A 21,115-nucleotide genomic window follows, 5' to 3' on the forward strand; every position below is an offset into this window, starting at 1 on the left:
ATGCAGGTTTCTCCTGAACCAAACGGCGTAAAGTAAATACAAAAGAACACAACTACACACTGTTCTATATGCAAATGTCATGACGCTCAGAAACGACACAACGCCATATCCACAACACTGTGATAAAACGGTTTTATTATTTTGCATTCAGGACTTCCCGATATTCCTTTTCGAGACACCTCATCAGATATGCTGGTCTGAATCGGTCCCTCGGCTGATTGTTTGATTAGAACGTTCACCCGTGGTATATTACCTGAGTACCAGATCTAATTTTGACGAAATTATATACATCTCATTTAATCCTCAAACACCTCATTGACTTCCTTGTGCACTACCATAAGCGTCGTGATTGAACGAATAATATATGGAGTTAATGCAAATTTAGCAGGTTCAATTATTCACGAATTCTCATTTGCTCCCCTAAAATACTCACATGTTGGCATGTTTTATTCAACTCATTGGACTTGAAAGTAACACTCTGACTGTGAACACTTCAAGTATTTTTATCGTATCGGTTTACATAATATATTTTAGTTTACTTCATACACGTGAAGTATATCAAGTTTCTTATGCAGGTGTCTTTTGTCCAGTAAACTTGTATCGTTAAGGTTGTTATACAGGATTTCGAAAAATAAAGTCCACAGATGATCTTGATAGGGGTAGTTTTAAAATGCAAACCTTTCAAATACAAATGCTACTTTCGTTTTGATTGTGATCAGTAGTATTGGAGACAATACAATACCCTTTCTTACATACATATAATATAATAGTGTATAGAAATTACAAAGGCAATTTCACATGAACCATGAAATGATAATGGAAACAAAAATACAAAACATTTAAACCATATAATACATTGTCGATGCATTGGAATGTGATGGTGGACAATGTTATAATTAGAAACATTTCCATAATCGTTAGAATTCTCTACAAAAAGCAGATTCCGACTATATCGTAAGCATGTGTTTATGTATAACTAATAAATAGTGACGATACCAGGTGTTCGTGAAAAGGTGAGAATATACTGCCCCATCGGTGGCACCGGTAACAAAGAAACTGGTGTTTTAGAAGTACCTGAATAAGTAAACTCGCCTATCTAATTAGATGCAATTGTATTTTCTAATGAAGTTTACTGGTAGGTGACAGGAGCTTTAAATCATTTTGAATTTGCGATGTTCCTATTCGTTACGTGTATATCACCCTTTAAAGTGTATGATACATGTTTGATAGGGCTATGTTTGGTTTTCAGGATTACATAATTATCATTTGATTTTCATTAATTCTTGCATGTTTTAGGCTTACATTGTGGATAATAATTAAAGAGTAGAGTGAGGCTAAAATGTATCTATCCTCTTTTGTAGAGGTTTTCGGGAAGCGTTTTCCTGATATTTTCCTGCATATGCAAATACTTGACATAAGATTTATACTTCAGTTAGTTAGTGTTAGCCACCAAGAGAACAAAAAGAAATTGGAATTATCAAGGTTTGTTAACTGCGTTTGAGAATCGTTTGAAGGGGGCATATGGGTGACTATGTCGCCTCAGGCGCCGAAAGTCGCTGTGAAGCGTTGCGTCCCTTGGGCAAGCTATAGTTGTAGGTTCGATTCCCGGAACGCCCCGATTAGGTTTCCAGATTTGTAAGCACCATGCCCGTGCTCGTGGGTGTCTCCAAAGTGTTAAATGCCTGACACCTGCATCACTTCGAGCTTCCCTCCCATCTTAAACTGCCACGTCTTGATATGTCAAGAACACTGTTTAAATCGGCGTTAATCACTCACTCCGTATAATAATTTAAGACCATGTAGGTGATACTTATTTCATGATTTCATAGAGATAATTCACCCCAGTAAAAATAAGTAGTTCCACGGACATGGATGTTCTGTGATAATTCTAATCCTGTTATTGCTAGGTTCATATCAAAGGGAATGACTGTCATTCTATTCTAGGGATATAGGTGTCACAGCACACAATTAGCCACCTTGTGGCACGAACCCTCATTACAATAACACAAAGCCCAGTACTTCACAGTTAGCATGTATAGGTGATATCCCTTGTTTCAAAATGGACGAGTAGAAGCAGAACTGCGCTAAATCGATTCTTGAATATTTCTAAAACCTTTGGCCCAACCAGAAACAGACGCCACTAAATTAGAAAAAAGACCACACGTTCCTGAATCTGTAAGTTGAAACAAAGGAACTGATGATTTAGACTTAAGCATACAGTGAATATCAAATAACGGCACAGTATTCTAACGGGGATGGAATCTGCCAACTTTTAGCTTGACACTAAAGTTTGATAACTTTTTCTCTTCTTTTTTTGCTGGATTACAAAACTCCATTGTTTTCATTTTTGCTGCCTAAGAAAAGTACCAAGTTGATAAACATATGCTGATGATCACTGGTCGAAATCGAAAATTGGACTCTTGATTTCTCATGATTATGGAAAGGATTTTGTTGTTTATGTGTATGTAGATTCTCATCAAGCTTGGACTTTATTCATTCTCATATATTATTATAGAAATACCATGCGTATAAGAAATAATTAATCATTGTCACATATTTCCTTTCAGAAAAGAAGATTGGTTTTGTATGATTGACTAGTAGGTATCACATCAATGCCAAGTGTACACATGCACTAAACTAAAACACATTTTGATTTTATTGAAAGAGAGCCTTTCCTTCATTTTAAAAATTTAATGTATTATGTGGAGCGTTTCGCTGTCTGGCTATGGACAGTTAGACGTTGTTTTACAGGCGCCGATGTAGTCGTTTTGATCCTGTGGTGTGGTGTACATGTGCTCGTTAACGATAACAACGACATGACGCAAGTCAAACTCGTTTGAGGCTTCATCAGTTCTTATCATTGCTGTCACTGCACGAATTCGTTGTAATATTGTATATTTATTCCGGCTATGTGCCAATATGGCCTATAGTGAATCGTGTACGCAACACGTATTTACAACAACAGCAAAACCTGTACAATGAATATTTGGACAACTTCATTTACATGGACAATAATTACAATTATCAATGTTGTAATAGTGACTTTTACAAAGCCTTACTTAAAGCATTGTTGCTCCTGAACGTTAAAATGTGGGTCAAAATAACTGATGATTTAAATAACAATGTTAACATCGGTTTGTAGGAGCGTACAGAAATGTGCTTCAACTTGGTCGTATCACATAATACTTTGGCAAATACTTATTCCGTTCTTCTAGATATTATGGACATTCGAGTAGCACAAGCTATCGTTTTTTATGTTGCAGTATAAACTACTTTTAGGCAATCCCATAAACATGATTATCATACCTCCATGTCAGAATGATGAGATCTGATTGGTCCACGTGATCTTGATAAAATACTGTGTAACCCACCTTGGAGGGTAATAAATTTCTCAGCGGGGGGGGGGGGGGGGGGGGTAATTCTCTTATACCAAGCCACGAGCGATACAGGCTGAATGTGAATTTCTCAGAGGCAGAATAAATCCTTTATACCCCGCTTCAAAGCAAAAAGCCGCAAGCTTTTTACGAGTCAATTGAAGTCAGGTGACATAGCACAAGTTAACCTCAGATCATTCGAACGAGCTGTTTTCCGGCCCGAGGAATACATCCTAACGCGGGACGCATAAACACCCCTGTACCCTTCGTGATCCTGCTACAACTTATATTGTATTTCTGCTTCTGCTGTTTTTGAAAATCTTACTGCTTTGGTACTGAATTTATTGCATCTAAATTGTCTCAGATAGCTACGAAATTTCATAGATTTCATTGCCGTGAGAGAACGTTCTAGTAAAATTCGGAAAACTAATACATACAGTTGGGTTGATTTATTTCACGATATTGTTGTTGGTGTGTGCCCTTATAAAAGTTTGAATACCTTCAAGAATATATCACTTGGTCGACTTGTACAAACCAGACTTGATTAAAACGACACTTAAATAACAAAGGTGCATAGCAAAAACCCAAGCCTTATCACCTGATTCGTCGATTGTTTCAATAATTCATGACTATGTTCGAAATATCTCGAAGAAAGGTTAAGTGAGGTGAAATTGGGTTTAACGTCGCGTCCAAGATTATTGCACTTATATAACGACGTACATGCACGTGTGTGTGTGTGGCTGCTTGTACTAGTACGGACTACTGTCGATTTAATAGGGCTAGCTCAGTGAGATAACATGCCTCTGTATAATATAAATACCCTACTCACCTGGGCGGACGCTCTACCACGAAAGCAGAAAATACAACGGGCAAAACTTCTTTATTATTTTCCTCTGCTATTACTAGCGAGCATTTCCATAACAAGTTGTCCTATATACAATAGAAACCAAACTGTTGACAGGATAAAATATCCGTTATATGGAAACGGTTATAGCTTACAGAAGTGTTCAGTTTAGAGAACATATGTTGGGAAAGATGGTGCATCTTACCATGATTTCCTTTCTCTAAGAGCACACAAAAAATGCTAATTCTGTTAACAGAATCAAACGCCCTTTTTATATCAACGAATAGGCGGTACAAAATGTGTCTCTTTTCCCTAGGGTATTTACATATATGAGGGTATGGGATGCAAATGTTTGATCAACAGTAGAATAATTTGCTCTGAATCCTGCTTGGCGTATATGGCATTCAACTTTTCGATGATTTCATACGATTGCCCATACTGATAGTAAATGCATTTTTCAATGTGTTTAGTAATAAATAGTATTCCCCTATAGTTATTAGGATCATTAATGTCTGCATGTGAATTTTAAAGATAATAACCACGGCATGACGCAAGTCAAACTCGTTCACCACTTCATCAATTGATATCAGGACCGCTTCCGTGGTCTTGTGGTAGAGCGTCCGGCTGGAGAGCGGAAGTTCCGGGGTTCGATCCCCGGCCGCGTCATACATAAAGACGTTAAAAGATTGTACTTGTTGTTACCCTGTCTGGCGCTCGGCATTAAGGGGCTAAAAGAAGGACTGGTCGGCTCGGAGTCAGTATACTGTGTCTGAGTTGGGTATTCATGTTAAACTGCGGCATGGTATCTCAGTGAGCTAGCACTATAAATCGGTCTCAGTCCGGACTAGCACAAGCAGCCACACACACACATACACGTGCATGCACGTCGCTATACAAGTGCAATACTCTTGAACGCAGCATAAAACCCAATTTCACCTCACCCCACCAATTGATATCAGTGGTGTCATTGCTAGAATTCGATTTTTGGAAACGTCAATGCATTACATGGAGGTGTGTTCATATTCGTATACATCCTTATATTCGTATATAAACTAGAATATAAACCCTATTCTTGAGTTAAGGTCAAAGTCGCCATACACATGACTGACAACATTGTCTATTCCATTCAATGAGATAGTGTGTGACAGTTTTCTAAATTATCTTAAATCTCTTTATATCCTTGCAGTTTACGTCCCATATGAGGTCACATAGTCAGACCAAAGACCTGTTTCAAGATAAGCAGATTAGTAAAGTAAAGAGCCTCTATTAAACACTATTGCACAAACAGCTTAAGCAGCAATGGAAGCTAGGTTGTCTTCATTGATCGTACTTGTTGGCATGTATGTCCTCCTTTACAGGTAATAATGCATACTGAGTGAGTGAGTTGGGTTTAACATTACTGCAGTTATATCAAGGCGTACACTGAAGATTGACGTTGAAGGTATTGGTACATACTTTACAGTACTAGCTCTCTCATGAATAGTATGACATGGCCTTAAGCAAGTTCATATACTGATACATATCTTATTATTAACCGGGGCGGTCGGGTAGCCTAATGGTTAAAGCGTTCGCTCGACACGCCGAAGACCCGGGTTCGATTCCCAACATTGGTACAATGTGTGAAGCCCATTTCCGGTGTCCCCCGCCTTGATATTGCTGGAATATTGCTAAAAGCGGCGTAAAACCATACTCACTCACTCACTATTATTAACGTACACTTATAGTCAGAGAATTCTTATTATAGAAGTCAGATGCAAATGATTAAATGAGTGACTGATTCGGTTGGGGTTATCGTCGTTTTGAACAGAATTTCTGTCATATCACATTATTTAATGTGCACTAAATGATCATAACTTTCAAAGACCAAGTAATGTCAACACATTGCTAAAGTAGCTATATTGAAAAGCATACAAACTGTGACTGTTTGTTTCAGAGGCTACTGCACAATGTCAGTAAAGGAATCATTAACGAGCTTTATGGGTGGAACCATTCTCAGTTACTTTGTTGACGTTAATAAATGTCATCAATACTTGGATCCCAGCGTAAACGTGACGTCTTTCTATGGGAGAGAAACAGGAGCATATATTGTGTATTTCAACCATAAAAGATGGTATTTTTATCTGCCGACTGAGAATTACGTTGATGGGAAGCAATTTAATCTGTCAGGTAAGGTTTACTTTTTAAAACATTCTTAAAACAGTTAACCATTCAAAACTGGGTTACACAGGTGATCTCCCTTGGTTGAGATCAAGTGATATCTCCTAGGAGTATATATAATTTCTTGAATAAAAAAAATTGTTTCTGTTAGTATTTTGGATTGCTTATGACATTATAATTTCGAGAGGCTGTGTTCATGTTTATGAAAAATAAGTAGTTATATACCAGGCCGAATATCTGGAAAGTATGTATTTATACTAGTTTACCTTATCCATTCATATATTTTCATTACTACTTTACCTGCTAACCCACATGGAATCTGTTTCGACAGAGACTGGTTATTCTTTGACGTTGACGTTTTGAATTTACAAGTATGACAATGTTATTATATGAAGCATAATCGTCACTGGCTGTCAGAAAGAGATATGGCTATTAAGGGATAAAAACCGGGGAGGGAAATCAGTTTGGTACCAAGCGTTCACGTGAACATCATCATAACAGCCCTTGCCTTGCGATCAATGTTCGGCAATCAGTCAGGTTCGCGAAATACCCATGTACGGAGCGGCTGATTTGACATCCAGACACGAGGTGTATGCAAGCCCGTTAAGTATTACTGATGAAGAAAGATGGTATACAAACCTTATCCAATAGGAACATGTCCCCTCAATACATTATATATATAGAAAAGGTATGATAACGATTATTTTCCACTTTCTCGAACTCATTATTAGAACAATAATTTTAATGGAAATTAGTTATGGATTGAAAAAAACCTGTTTCTCGACGCAACCGAACGTTTTGAACAAGCCTTTTTTTCTTAAAGCACCTGTCATTCGATTAATGGGAACTTTCATAACTCCATCTGGCAAGATCACGGTCAATGTGAATGACATCAACTCTGATGGCTCTATACTAACAACTGGTTATCTAGAATGTCCTGGAAATGACGAAAAACCGTATGTATTTTTCTTCAGATAATTGTCCCTTTTGTTAAATGCACCGAACGTATTGATAACTTTAAAATATCATTTTATTGATAAGTCATATACTAATTATTATTTATATTTCTGCTTGAATGGTTTGTTACGAAACACTTTGGAAAAGTATGCTTACGTTGAGCAGGAATTCGATCAGGATTTCAAAAGAAGGATAACAAATATGCGAAGTACCTGCAATACTTGATCACTTTGCACACACAACACGGGAAAGGCAGCATTATTTGTAGACACAGTTACTATCATTCATCACAATAGACGGTACCTCGCGTTCGGAAATACGTGATAAAGCAACACATCAGTAACGCCGCGCCTCGCATAGTTTTTCCCATGAGTTGGCGAGTTGATGTTGCACTCCAGTGTCATTCATCAAATATCACAGACCTTAACCAACCCAATCCAGTCGCCTTCTACGACCAGAAACGGGTGACCTATTTCCTCTCGAGGTCCCATAGGAGTTAAAGCGTAGAGAATAACAAACCTCTTTGTAGATAACTATTAAAACACTGGCTATCACTCAGCCATCTTTAATGTAGGCGTGTGTCTTTGTGTAACTACGGAAATTAAAACAAAGAAAACCATTCGTCATGACAGATTAATGTGGGCTTGTCAGAAATACTTCAGAAATGATCGCGTCTCTTCCAATACATATGACAGATACAGACTCATTTGGATGTGTACAAAATCTCTACATGTGCAAAGGCGTCAATTATTTTGATATTTCGTTAATATTCGATCCAAAAGAGAACTTTCTCTGTTAGGCCAGTATAGTTTCTTACAATGTGCAAACAATGTGATTCATCACTGATTTTATGACTGATGACGTATGCCAAACGGAATAAGGATCTATACCGAAACGTCGCCTTTACAGTAATTAAAGAAGTTGTTATCCATAAATTGTGTCTACTTTGATTAAAATGTGTTCCCTTTTAATGAACACATATACTTTAAGTCTGAGATTCAATGCTAAGCACGTATCATTGTCTTCAGTGGAATCGAAATACTTGCGGATCACAGGAATAAAACATCGTTGGACACGGTGTCATCAGTTAAGACAGTCTTAAACTCAGCACTTGAACTGTCATTTGCTGTCAACTTCAGCGACTGCACACCACCAGAACACATGGAGGCATATATGATTCTTGGGGGAGTCATCAAAGGTATACAATTATGTTTTTGTTGTTGATTTACCTGTACCCGATTCCTGAACATCTTTACAGTCATATATTCCATCCATAAGTGTAATTGATGATTATCCACCTTTTTGGGAAAGTTGAACGCCCAAGAGGGAACAAATAATTCGCATATGTAAGTTTTTATGAGAAGTTATCATTATTACTCAACATAAAAGAACAGGTATATATTTTCACGATTCTCGTTCAGATAAACCACAATTAGAGAAAGTCTGACATTAGGCACACAATGGCGTCAACTTTGTGATGTCACATTGGTTAAATAGACGTTTCGTTAGCTACTGAACCAATTTCTACAAAACTCGAATGCGAGCAAAATCACTTCCAGCTACGGTAACATTGGTGCCTATAGTGACTTGAGTTACATTTTTTTCTGTTTTAGATATCCAAGAAGATGGTCTTGGTGGTTATACATTCACTCAAATGACACTTGCCCCAGGATCGAGTTTATTGATTGCTGTCAGAATACTAAGCACAGGGGAGGTGATAGTTGGTCCAGTGGATGATACGGACGGTGGGGCTGGCGGCAAGCCCTACCCCAGGCACTGTATTCTTGGAAAGACCTTCAAATTATACGCTCAATGAACCGTTGTTTTGAAAGAAAGTGGCGAACGTTTGTCATTTCTTATGAAGATGATCATTGTGTTTCATAAGCGAACATTTATATCAAACAAACAAACAAACAAACAATACAAGCTCTATAATTCATGTTGATTGCAGGTGTAAAAGGAAATTAAAAATTCTTTACAGATTATTCTGAAGGCACTTACCAGCCACATGGCGTATCAGTGTATCGCCAGTGAGTTATGTTTAACTTCGTGATATGTAATCACAATGATGACACGATATGGTCATGGGCGGTCATATCCTCACACATTTAGGTTCACATGTCATTCTAAATATCAAAACCGCCTCCGTGGTCGTTGGTAGAGCGGAAGGTCCGGGGTTCTATCCCAGGCCGAGTCATACCAAAAGACCTTTAAAGATGGTACTTGTTGTGTCCCTGTCTGGCGCTCGGCAGTAAGGTGCAAAAACAAGGACTGTCGGCTCGGAGTCAGTATACTGTGTCTGGATGGGGTATTCATGTTAAACTGCGATATGGTATCTTAGTGAGCTAGAACTATAAATCGGTGCAATATAAGTGCAATAATTCCTGGTGTTCCCCGCCGTGATATTGCTGGAATATTGCTAAAAGCGGCGTAAAACCATACTCACCCACTAACTCGAATTGTAGGTATGAAGTTCCACATTACGTACACTGTATGGGTTAGGGGGAATATGTAACTGGCATGTTTACAGAGAACCACGACTCCATCATGAGATGACCACGTGACAATTCAACTAACTGTAGTTGAGCCAGCAATCTTATAGATAATGTACATATTCCTCTTATCTCCTTATGGCGCCATGATAGACATTTACTTTATAGACTTTGACCCAAAGTTTGAATGCGCGCATTTTGTATCAATGCCAATGTCTCAAGAATAGTTTATCAAAACTGGAAAATACGAATTCCATGCCTCCTAACAATGATGCCCTCGGGTCTTTTCACATTACTGTCGGGTCCGACTTTATTATCCTGGTGTTCTACTTGAAAGGTTTGTATTACCTGCGTAAATTATTATCCTTGCATATACTCATTTATTCTGGCTTCACTGTTACAATGGTATTCAGATTGTTTAACGTTTCTTACACCCGTATTTTAAACATAGGATCATCCCAAGGTTTGTGCAGAGAGGATGTTGTTCAATGTACAGATAAGTAGATAAGTAACGCAACTATTTCGCAATCGACTTCAGCGTTACAGACAACTTCTTAGATAGCGATGGGTGTTTCTAAATCATTCTGGAGTGCATGTCTTGTTGTGAGCGTGTTTCTACCGCGGTAAGATGAATTATTAACGTTTTATGAAGTAATGGATTCGCAAAATATGTATTGTTTTATTTCTTAGACAGTCAAGTATCAGGTAAATGACATCTGTGTAACTAGGTCTCCAGTGTCGGGTCGCTTATATTAGTATCCGTGTTACATATTGGTAGATAAGTTTAAAAATGCAGCGTCAGATTCTTGAATTATGGCTCAACTTCAGCTATATCTATCTTCCTATCTTTGTTTATGGCATACTTCTGGAAACGCTCCCTCCATTTAATAAAGTACTTTCTTAATATTTTATTAAGTGTAGGGTTAATGATGTCCTGATATTATCAAAAGTTAAATGTGAACAAGTATATATACTCAACTCCAAAAGAAACGCACATCCTAAAGTATGGATGTCTCTACCTGAGATTATCCGTTGACAACCGACGCACTGTGTTTGCCGACACAGGTTTTTGGTAGGGTTCTAATTACCTGCATGGCAGTAGCTAACGCTAGTTGGTGGCGTTGGCGCAAGTGAAAACGGATCATAACCATGTCTTTCCGTTAAAATGTTACACGTGGACGTATGCTTCTTGAGCCCCCCTGCGCACTGTTTGTATGTGCATTACGTGCATTATAACGATACACTGTAGTGTGGTGAACGTGTAGATCTCTTGCCATTCATGTTGCCGTGTTTTAAAGCTTCAGTCATGATCAATACTCGATGACGATAGCTTGTGCCTAATCCGTGTCACTCAAAGAACTGTCGGATAGGTTTTTCAATTGCCTCGTTTCACTTTTATGGGTACACCTTCAACACCTCACAACCCATTTAAAATCCATAAAAAGTGTGCATCTTGCTCTTAGCGCGTCCTCAGAAAGAAACATTCTGGTCATTTTGTCATTTTGTTGATATGAATATTCTCTGTCCAGTGTTGGAATCTGGAAACGATGCATGGACATGTTATTCTTTCACTATGTCTCTTTTTGTGCAAATAGATCACTTGAATTGGATATCAATGAGATCGGAAGTTAAAACACGAAAAGGGCTTTTCTTTTGGAGTGAGTGATTGAGTGAGTTGGGTTTAGCGCGCATTTAACAGTATTCCAGTTATGTCACGGCGTGTCAGCTTAATATGGGAGGAAAGCCCGAAGTGATGCAGGTCTCAGACGTTTACCACTTCGGTGAAACCCACGGGCCCGGGTATGGTGCTGACAAACCTAGAAACATAATCGGGGCGAACCGGGATTCGAATTCATGAGCATAGGGTTCTGGCGTACCCAAGGGCCTTAGACGGCTGGGCCACCCGTGCACCCTTTTCTTTTGGAACATATATTTTTTATAATAGCAAATAGAACATCAACATCACTTGTTCGTCTTACTCGTATCATTTTGTTGAACATTGTATTTTTAAGCTTAATTCTTAATAAGAAAAGCAAAGTCACATAAGAGAACAATCGCTCGCTGTTTTAGATGTATTGCAATATTAATAACATCAGTTACCAAATATGATATTAACTGCATACCGACCTACCACTCAAAACTTACTTATGTACAGAAAGATTTCGAACATTTATTCAGATGAACTCATAGAGAATATATCGATGCAACGTGTTCATATACATGATAATGCAAGGCTAGCGACAGTAGAATCGACATAATCTCACATAAGCATTCACTGTTGGGTGATTTGAATGTGGATTTTGGAATTAAGATTAAAGTTCGTTAAACGCTAATCAAAACAATCCCACGGGTATTTGATAGAAATAGAAGTACCATAATACATGGGGCATAGGCGGAGTAGCCGTATATTGTACGCTTCTACAAAGTTCCTCCCCTTTGCTGTGCCGGGATCTGCAAATCGGCTTCTCGATTCCCAGGTTCGCCCACTTTCTTACGGCATTGAGGGGCGGTCGGGTAGCCTAGTGGTTAAAGCGTTCGCTCGTCACGCCGAAGACCCGGGTTCGAATCCCGACATGGGTACAATGTGTGAATCCCATTTCTGGTGTCCCCCGCCGTGATATTGCTGGAATATTGCTAAAAGCGGCGTAAAACCATACTCACTCACTCACTCTTACGGCATTGCAATGACACAATATATTGTTATAGTAGAAACTGCGTAAAACCATACTCACCCACTCACCACTCATCACAGTGCGTGATGGGCGAGGTATGATAAGGGCTCTATTTAGAAAAGTCAAAACTTTGAAATATTTGTGCGAAAGATATCAGACATGTTCAACAAACTCTCATATATTTGAACTTCTGACATGAAGAAATACATAAATATGGCTTATATATGTTACAGTCAATGTATATAATATTAGTCAATATACATATTGCCTGATTATAGACATTTCATAAAGCTTTTGTATTGACGTTTTCTTTTTGTATATTTGATTGAGTGATATTTGTCGAACTTCAAGAGAAAATCTATGCATGTGCTAGTACCGAAACCCAATATGAATCTTTTGCCGCATGTTGATACCGTTATCAATATCTCCCAAGAAAAACAGTTTATATCAAAGAAATATGCATGTTCAAATATTAGAACACGCTTCGCGAAAACCTTTAAAATCAGCCTTTTTAGCACGTTTAACCTTAACTATACATTACATGTAAGCGTTGTTATATATTTCATGCAGTGGTTGAATTTCTTTTTCTCATTCCTATGAAAACATTTGATAACATAAATACTTGTAAACTAAAGGTTTTCCGCATTTCTTAAATTATTCATATTCCGTGGGCGAAAGGGTCCTCATCACACCTGTACAACTGTTTTCATTCTTCATATGTCGTTGTGTTTGTTTCAGAGGCTACTGCACAATGTCAGTAAAGGAATCATTAACGAGCTTTATGGGTGGAACCATTCTCAGTTACTTTGTTGACGTTAGTAAATGTCATCAATACTTGGATCCCAGCGTAAACGTGACGTCATTCTATGGGAGAGAAACGGACGCCTATATAATCTATTTCAACCAAACAAGCTGGCATTTCTATCTATCAACTGAGAATTACATTGACGGGAAGCAATTTAATCTCTCAAGTAAGATATTTTTTCGCCAATTGCTACTTAATTTCGCTTTAACCATAAGAGGATAAGCAGGAACTGTAACTCCATTTGCATGCTTTATTGTCAAGGACGAGAAATAGGCACATATTACATACACAAAGGTATATTTCCTTCAAGAATAATAACTGACATGTTTAGTTTCTTAAAGTTATTAACTCAGCTTGCATTATATCTTCATTTTAAAGACCGAGAACGGTGGAATTTGCTTCAAGTTGTTGCTAATAGTTTATCAAAATGTAAGTGACAGGCGGACATGAGATTTGGAATCTACTGATAAGGGCGAGGGGACTATGATGGCTGGAATGACCTCTTTGTTTATACACAGTGGGAGCTGGCTGAAGTATATAAAATGCATATGCTTTAACTCTGTCACTAACAATATATGTTCCTCGTACCTCACCTCCTTTCTCTCGAAACAACAGCGTCCGTGGCCTAGTGCGTAGAGCGTCTGCCGGGAGAGCGGAAGGTCGGTGGGTCGATCCCCAGGCCGCGTCACACCCAAAGACGTTAGGGTGTGCTTGTTGTTATGAAGGGGCCTAAAACAAGGACTGGTCGGCTCGGAGTCGGTATATTGTGTCTGAAGGGGGTATCCATGTGAAAATGTGGCTTGATATCTCAGAGAGCTAGCACAATATAACCGCCTTAAGTCCGGACAAGTACAAGCAGCCACACACACGTGCTTACACGTCGCTTCATTAGTGCTATAATATGGAACGCGGCGTTAACCCCATTTCACCTAACCTCACCTTCAATGAAACCATTCGAACCTCCTAGAGTAGCAAACATGATGTTGTTAATAGCAGAACAGAGCATTGCCAATGACAAATTATGTTCATCTGGACTGACATTGATATCCAACTTCTGCACAGGAATTATCGATAGTCCTTTTATATTGAAGCACCCGTCATTCGATTGCTGGGAACCTATATTACTCCATCTGGAAATGTAACTGTCAATGTTATTGACCTTGGCCCTGATGGATCTCAACTCTCCAGCGGTTTTATGGAGTGTCCAGGCAACGAAGAAAAGCCGTGAATATAATCCCTTTCATTACACTAATTCAATAAAAGGATGTTCCTTCGCTTTTAATAGGCAAACTCAGCTTTAATAAATATAATCATACTTTTCACTTTTGTCATCGTCTTCCCATGCCTGACAACATTAACACATATCTATACATTATCATTGTTTGTGAGATTTCCAGTCAATTCAGCCTCGGCTTTTTACACAATTCGTGCTCACGCAGCAATTATCCCTGATCGTAAAGTTTTAATGATCAATCGAACTATCCCTGCATTGAATTGGCCGCTGGTAGATGGTAATACAACCATCACAACCTCTCGTAAATATTTTACAATTCGTCTTTCAATAAGAAAAGGTAACATTTTTATTCACCCCAGACTGTAACTAGAGTTACCAAGTATAGCTCCCTAACAAAATCCCTGAACCTACGAAGAAGGCGTGATACATGCATGACTAGTAAGACTTTACTTGGCAAATCAGCAGTAGTTTCGCAATAGTGTTTAGACCTAGCGTAATACTTTTGCAATACTTAAATTCTCCCCATTAGGCAACCCTCGTATGGATACATATGGTTGAAGGGTTGTCTCTTAAGACAAAGGAAGCATGCGTCATGAATCCATATCCAGACCTTTGTGTTTACATTCTCCAATACTCTTTCAAATCATTGATGATAATAACTCAGTTTACTCCATTTTTGACTAACATTCCGCTATTATTGCTCAAGTATGAAAGTCATGTATTATCTTTTCAGAGGTATTGAATTATTAGCAGGGCAGCGGAATAAAACCTCACTGGCAACGGTAGCATCAATTAAGACAGCTTTACACACCGGGGTTGAGCTGTCCTACTCAGCCAACTTCAGCGACTGCATGTTATCGAGACTCAGTGAACCTGTTGCTGTTTTGATCATCGGGGGTGTCATCAAAGGTACAAATAGCACGATCTCTTCATAAATAGTCCTTGTAAAGTTATTTTATTGTATATGTAGTTTCAATTTATTGTTTGCCCATAACAGACAGAGAGAGAGAGAGAGAGAGAGAGAGAGAGAGAGGGAGGATGGTATGTTTCTTAACATTATATAAACTACTTACTATTCCAGAGATTGAAGAAGACGGTCGTGGTGGTTATACCTTCAGTCAAATGACACTTCCAGAAGGGTCGGCTTTATTAGTCAAAATCCTGATACAGGAAACAGGGACGGTCGTGGGAATAATTAGTGGAATATCCCACCACTGGATTTGTACACTTGGAAAGACATTCAAAATATACGCTCATTAAACGGTTTTAATTTGTTTGGTCGCCAAAGATACATGTGGACATACACATGCATCCTCACTAGAAATGTTATGTACCAACGGAAAAAAATAACTGTGCTTCATATAATGTCCAACAAGAATAAATTTATTCTGAAGGCATCTTTTCGACTGTAAGGTCATGCACGGTGCACAATTTGCGTGTTTGTTTGGGGTATGATACTCACACACGTGTTTTTTTATTTTAACGGTACATAATGATTGTTTAGCTATCAGGTGCTCATAAAAACACCTTTGTTTAACCGTAAATAACGTTTATCTCTTTGGAGATGCTATCTACAACAGGGCAACACTCATGACTTGCCACGGGGCGGTCGTCCACGTGTAAGGTCACGTCAACAAGACAACCATATTCGGTTGGTGGATCTGTGGAATCGATACCAAACTGCCACATTAACAGCTTCCTGGAATAATTCCTGGAGTGAGACAGTGACAGAGCCGTACGTACCCGATTGAGGGAGAATAACATCCGGTCCCGAGGTCCAGCGATACGCCCAATTGTTCACATTACCGGCTTGGTGGAGATAGCATCTGAGGTTCAGAAAACAAGACTGGGGCAGTATAAGGATTAGTTTTATTCTATACTGAAAGGCCAATGGCCCATAGTACAATTCTATTTTCGGAAGTGAGTGAGTGAGTGTGGTTTTACGCCGCTTTTAGCAATATCAGAAATGGGCTTCACACAGGGTACCCGTGTCGGGAATCGAACCCGGGTCTTCGGCGTGACGAGCAAACGCTTTAACCACTAGGCTACCCGACCGCCCCTATTTTCGAAAGTGGTTGCAAGTATGTAATCACATTCTAATTAACATAGCATGATCAATGAACACTGATAGCTTTTTAAGAGTAGAATTATCCGTTGTTGACATCATCGATATATATATTTACTTCTTAGAAAGTCGTATTTTGGACAAACTTACATAAAACTAATCTCGTCACCAATGCCATTTAAACCACATTGCTCACAAATTCACAATTTTCTATAAAGGTTTCTATGTCTGCCTGCTTCAACCATAAATCTGTAAGAGCTGCATCTAAATTGTGTTGAGGCTATTCTAAATCTTTTAAAACATGTATCGAGCAAATAGTATTCTTAGGAAATAAAGCTTGTAATACTAACATTTTTCTGAACTTAACACGTTCTGCTATATGACCATTTCTGTAAGTAGACAGATAATAATACAGATACAGATAATAAGAACGAATCTGTATTACTGCGTATACATTGATTATCCGAAAGTCCATTCATTAATTTTAATAAGGATATACCCAATTACGAATTCCATGTTTTTCATTCATTAACATCACATCATAGCATTTCATTGGTCATCTATCGAAAGGCATTTTAAGAATCTTGAATTTAACATACTGAAAATATGTTAAGTGATACACGTCAACATTCACCACATACTACTCGATATACAGTGTTTTACGCCAAAGAATCGTTTACATATAAGTGGACCAGTTCAATAGGTCTGTTTTCATTTTGACCCCATACGTCTACTCCATATAAAGGAATAGGTGTAATTTTGCATCAATTATTTTTTAAAAAGTTTTTGGTTAGTTGGTTTGTTGTTTAACGCCGCACTCAGCAATATTCCAGCTATATGACGTCTGTAAATAGTCGAGTCTGGACCAGACAATCCAGTGATTTATATCATGAGCATCGATCCACGCAATTGGAATCGATGACATGCATCAACCAAGTCAGCGAGCCTGACCACCCGATCCCGTTAGTTGCCTTTCACGACAAGCATAGTCATCTTTTACGGCACGCATGGGTTGCTGAAGACCTATTCTAACCCGGAATCTTCACGGGTCTTTTTAAAAGGATTTATATGAAATTACAGTGAAGGATTTTAAACTATGTAAGATACCCATCAGTATAACTGTTCACATATGAGTCTACAGGCATCAAGGTAGACGATTTGCGATTGCGTTACTCAACGTCGTTAGTTTGGGGGTGAAAGTGTGATAGTATGAGGTGGCATCACAACTCATTGGAGAACTCGTCATTGGTTTTGACAATTTGAATGGCGTACGCGACCGAGGCGACATCGTTCGAAATCATGTTCTTTTTTATGCAAATGCAGGGACGTAACGGCACGTTGCAGCAGGATAATGCCTGCCCACGTTTTGTAACAGACGTTTTTAGACTGCATAACATTGCTGTACTCCCACGGACGGCGCTTTCCCCAACCCTCTCCCCCAGTGAATATATTTGGGATGACCATGTTGCTTACCAATGCAGCAACCGCTGCCCTGCTACTACCGTTGCCAAGCAACCCCTGTTGCTATGCAGCTAGCGCTGCCGGGCAAATACCATTCCAGGAAGGACGCCTACGACAGGACCAGAACTCATCAGTAACGTTGGCTCAGTTGGCCCAATCTATGGTTGATATTTGAAACAACATCCCCCAGGTAATAGATAACAAGTACACGAAGCCAATTATGTGCTTGTTATCTATTACCGTTGTTGTCTATGTTAATCTGCTGCTCACCACAACATTTCATGCATATATACCTCTCCTCACCTCTCCACAAAATCTACATCGAAACGTCAGGTATGCAATAAACTAGAAGTTGTAATCCATAAAGTTGTACGTTTTTCTTACTTATTTGGCCAACTTCTAGAATACCTTGAATTTTGTAACCTTGATCGAATAAACTTTGAGCAAAAGTCGTGTGACGCTCTTCGAAATCTCCGTTGAAAGAGCATACTCGATGGTACATAGAGTTGTGAAATGTAGACACCAAAGGCTGGAGCTGCTGGTATATTGCTCGACATAAAGGGACAGTTGACGTTTGGAAAGTCATCCCTCTTGTCACACAGTCGTCTGGAGAGTTATTTGTCACTCCGAATCTTTAGGCACAGATCTGAATATGAAACAGATGATGCAGTCTTACTGGTCTCTTTTGTTTCGAGTTCAGGTGCGTAAATCAGTGAAAGAGAATTGGCTATTTGATTGTTATTGAACGATATCAGATCAACGATATACCTGAAGCTACCAGACCCGATTATTTACAGACCGCCGCCATATAGCTGGAATATTTATATGAGTGCGGCGTTAAACAACAAACCAAACCAAACCAAACCAAATCCTAATTCAGGCACACTGACTCACCCAGTTTCATGGGTGGTACATGTATACATGTACTATGTGTTTGAAACTCCATCTTGTTCTAGAAATTGATGTATTAAAATGCTTCGGGCTGGACAATTCTCTTTAACGATTATACATTTAGGTCTTTGCTTATTTCTTCAAGAGAGGATAAATATATTTTCATAAACTATTTGCAGATCACGGAATATAATCCTCGATTGCTTGCCCCATTTCTGATTACAGTAGAATGCTATAGTTATAATGCAGTACAGTAGTGCAGAGTCCTCCTTCATGGAAGTGAACTGAAACATAAGCCTTTTTATCAGAATTGTGTTTCTAATCAACCTGGTGGATTCCCTCTAGATCCCGCAGCTCTAGTAACCCACGACCACTTAACATGCATAGGATGACGTGAATCTGAGATAATGAAGAAAAAGGTGTCATTGCCGATCAGAAGTGGATGCATCAGCCCAGTAAATCTATTATGTGAACGAAGTCACCAACGACGTCACGAACAATGAATGTCGTCACCTCTGCATTTGCGAAATAATTTGCCTCTTCGCAAACAATGAAAATAAAAGAATAACTTACATGCAGCAGAAAGTTTAATGCCCAATTAATTACTGAACATATCTGTTCGATAGCCTGACCATTATGAGAAGTATGAAGTAAAATTAATTGAACATTCATTTTTATAATATGAGTGAGTGAGTGAGTGAGTTTGGGTTTAACGCCGCTTTTAACAGTTTTCCAGTTATATCGCGGCGTGTCAGCTTAATGTGGGAGGAAAGCCAAAAGTGATGCAGGTCTCAGACGTTTACCACTTCGGTGAAACCCACGAGCACGGGTATGGTGCTGACAAACCTAGAAACATAATCGGGGCGAACCGGGATTCGAACCATACATAGGTTTCTGGCGTGCCCAAGGGACGCAACTCTGCACAGCGAATCGCGGCGCCTTAGACGACTGGGCCACCCGTGCCCCCTTTTATAATATGAACAACATTGAAAGGGTCATGTTCTTCGGATGTTCTTCAAATGTCTCTAGTCACTGTACCGTCACTCTCCTCAACCAGATATGATGATACGTAACAGATCAGTCTGGTGAATCGTGTCGCTGGCATAATTCGCCTTGTATAATTCATAATTCAGTTGCATGTAGTTCAGGGTGCACACACTCACACTGTACGTATGAAGGAACGACTGGTTCTCTTTCTTTAGGCCCCTTGACTCGCCTCTGGTTTCGAGGTGGACGCCACTGGCTACGCCTACGTCTATATAGACGACTATGACCCAAAGACGAGGTCCCGGGTTACGAATGTTCACATGCGGTACAGGGCCATGACGGGTATTTTTATTTGGGTTTTATTCCATCTGGAAATAACTAAATGTTCTCTTTCTTAGTGACATGAATTAACAACCCCGACTTAAAAACGCAGTCCCTGTCTGACTGCGCCTATTTTGGAGATATAATTCGGCTGCTTGGATCAAGTAACGGTTAACGGTAGCTCTACATTGAAAACAGTAATGACATTATAACCATGATATATAACAACAACACAATGCGTTCTACCATGACAAATCTTAAACGCTTAATGTTAGTGAATATATTTAGTGAAGCGGTATGCGTTGAAGTTGATGTTAGGCTGAATAAAGAAACACCGGTTGCTATTTAACGAATATGGCAATGTTCTTCCCCTAACATTATTATTTTATATTATAACTACATTTATGTGGAAAGCATTGAACATGTTGAGCATAGCTTCTTAAGACAACATGAAGTTGACACCCCTGAAGAAAATTAAGAACGGTGTGCAAGGCTAAGTTTTCACCGCACTTCAATCAATGACACGCAAATTTGAAGCACAACATATGACGTCATGGTAGGATATAGAAAAGCACCAGAGTTTAAATTTTTGTTGTCCCTTCAACTCTTCTTTTACAATTATTACCTTCCGAGATGATGCGGCCCTCAAATCAGCTGTTGCAATCAGAGGGGAGTACTGTGATTTGAAACCTCTGATTGACCAAACAGATTCCAGTATTTTACAAATTAATGGTGGAATGCCGATTTCAGGGGGTTTACTCCATTTGCTCAAACACCAATTGGAAAGCAGTTGGTCATTGATGACCTCAAAGGAGAGTTGCTGAAGGGATCTCTGCTATCGTACAGCATCTACAC

The 21,115-nt window shown here is 39.0% G+C and overlaps 2 protein-coding genes across 3 annotated transcripts; both read left to right on the top strand.

Annotated features, from left to right (window-relative positions):
- The first annotated feature begins 5,489 nt into the window (after positions 1-5,489).
- LOC124140978 lies at positions 5,490-9,221 on the top strand. The gene is made up of 5 exons (XM_046508828.2): positions 5,490-5,576; positions 6,152-6,384; positions 7,199-7,331; positions 8,361-8,530; positions 8,946-9,221. Exons 1-5 carry the CDS (start codon positions 5,518-5,520, stop codon positions 9,146-9,148), a joined length of 798 nt encoding a protein of 265 aa, XP_046364784.2. The 5' UTR covers positions 5,490-5,517; the 3' UTR covers positions 9,149-9,221.
- A 769-nt stretch (positions 9,222-9,990) lies between these two features.
- On the top strand, positions 9,991-15,902 carry LOC124140995. 2 transcript variants are annotated; one of them, XM_048403631.1, is made up of 5 exons: positions 9,991-10,161; positions 13,235-13,467; positions 14,393-14,525; positions 15,269-15,444; positions 15,617-15,902. In XM_048403631.1, exons 2-5 carry the CDS (start codon positions 13,248-13,250, stop codon positions 15,793-15,795), a joined length of 708 nt encoding a protein of 235 aa, XP_048259588.1. In that variant the 5' UTR covers positions 9,991-10,161; positions 13,235-13,247; the 3' UTR covers positions 15,796-15,902. The 2 variants fall into 2 exon arrangements, with proteins under 2 accessions (XP_048259588.1, XP_048259587.1); XM_048403630.1 differs by lacking the exon at positions 9,991-10,161 and adding an exon at positions 10,368-10,447.
- The last annotated feature ends 5,213 nt before the right edge of the window (positions 15,903-21,115 follow it).

The sequence above is a fragment of the Haliotis rufescens genome, unplaced genomic scaffold (genome assembly GCF_023055435.1).
Source record: "Haliotis rufescens isolate VD_foot unplaced genomic scaffold, xgHalRufe1.0.p SCAF_3, whole genome shotgun sequence".
Classification (NCBI taxonomy): Eukaryota; Metazoa; Mollusca; class Gastropoda; order Lepetellida; family Haliotidae; genus Haliotis; species Haliotis rufescens.

What these genes read in the sequence shown, in the direction of transcription:
- LOC124140995 (XM_048403630.1), top strand. Translation starts at nt 10,389, where the DNA reads ATGGGTGTTTCTAAATCATTCTGGAGTGCATGTCTTGTTGTGAGCGTG. An exon ending in CCAGGCAACGAAGAAAAGCC is followed by an intron (nt 14,526 to 15,268) that starts GTGAATATAATC and finishes TTATCTTTTCAG; the next exon opens with AGGTATTGAATTATTAGCAG. An exon ending in CATCGGGGGTGTCATCAAAG is followed by an intron (nt 15,445 to 15,616) that starts GTACAAATAGCA and finishes TTACTATTCCAG; the next exon opens with AGATTGAAGAAGACGGTCGT.
- LOC124140978 (XM_046508828.2), top strand. Translation starts at nt 5,518, where the DNA reads ATGGAAGCTAGGTTGTCTTCATTGATCGTACTTGTTGGCATGTATGTC. An exon ending in GAAGCAATTTAATCTGTCAG is followed by an intron (nt 6,385 to 7,198) that starts GTAAGGTTTACT and finishes TTTTTCTTAAAG; the next exon opens with CACCTGTCATTCGATTAATG. An exon ending in CCTGGAAATGACGAAAAACC is followed by an intron (nt 7,332 to 8,360) that starts GTATGTATTTTT and finishes CATTGTCTTCAG; the next exon opens with TGGAATCGAAATACTTGCGG.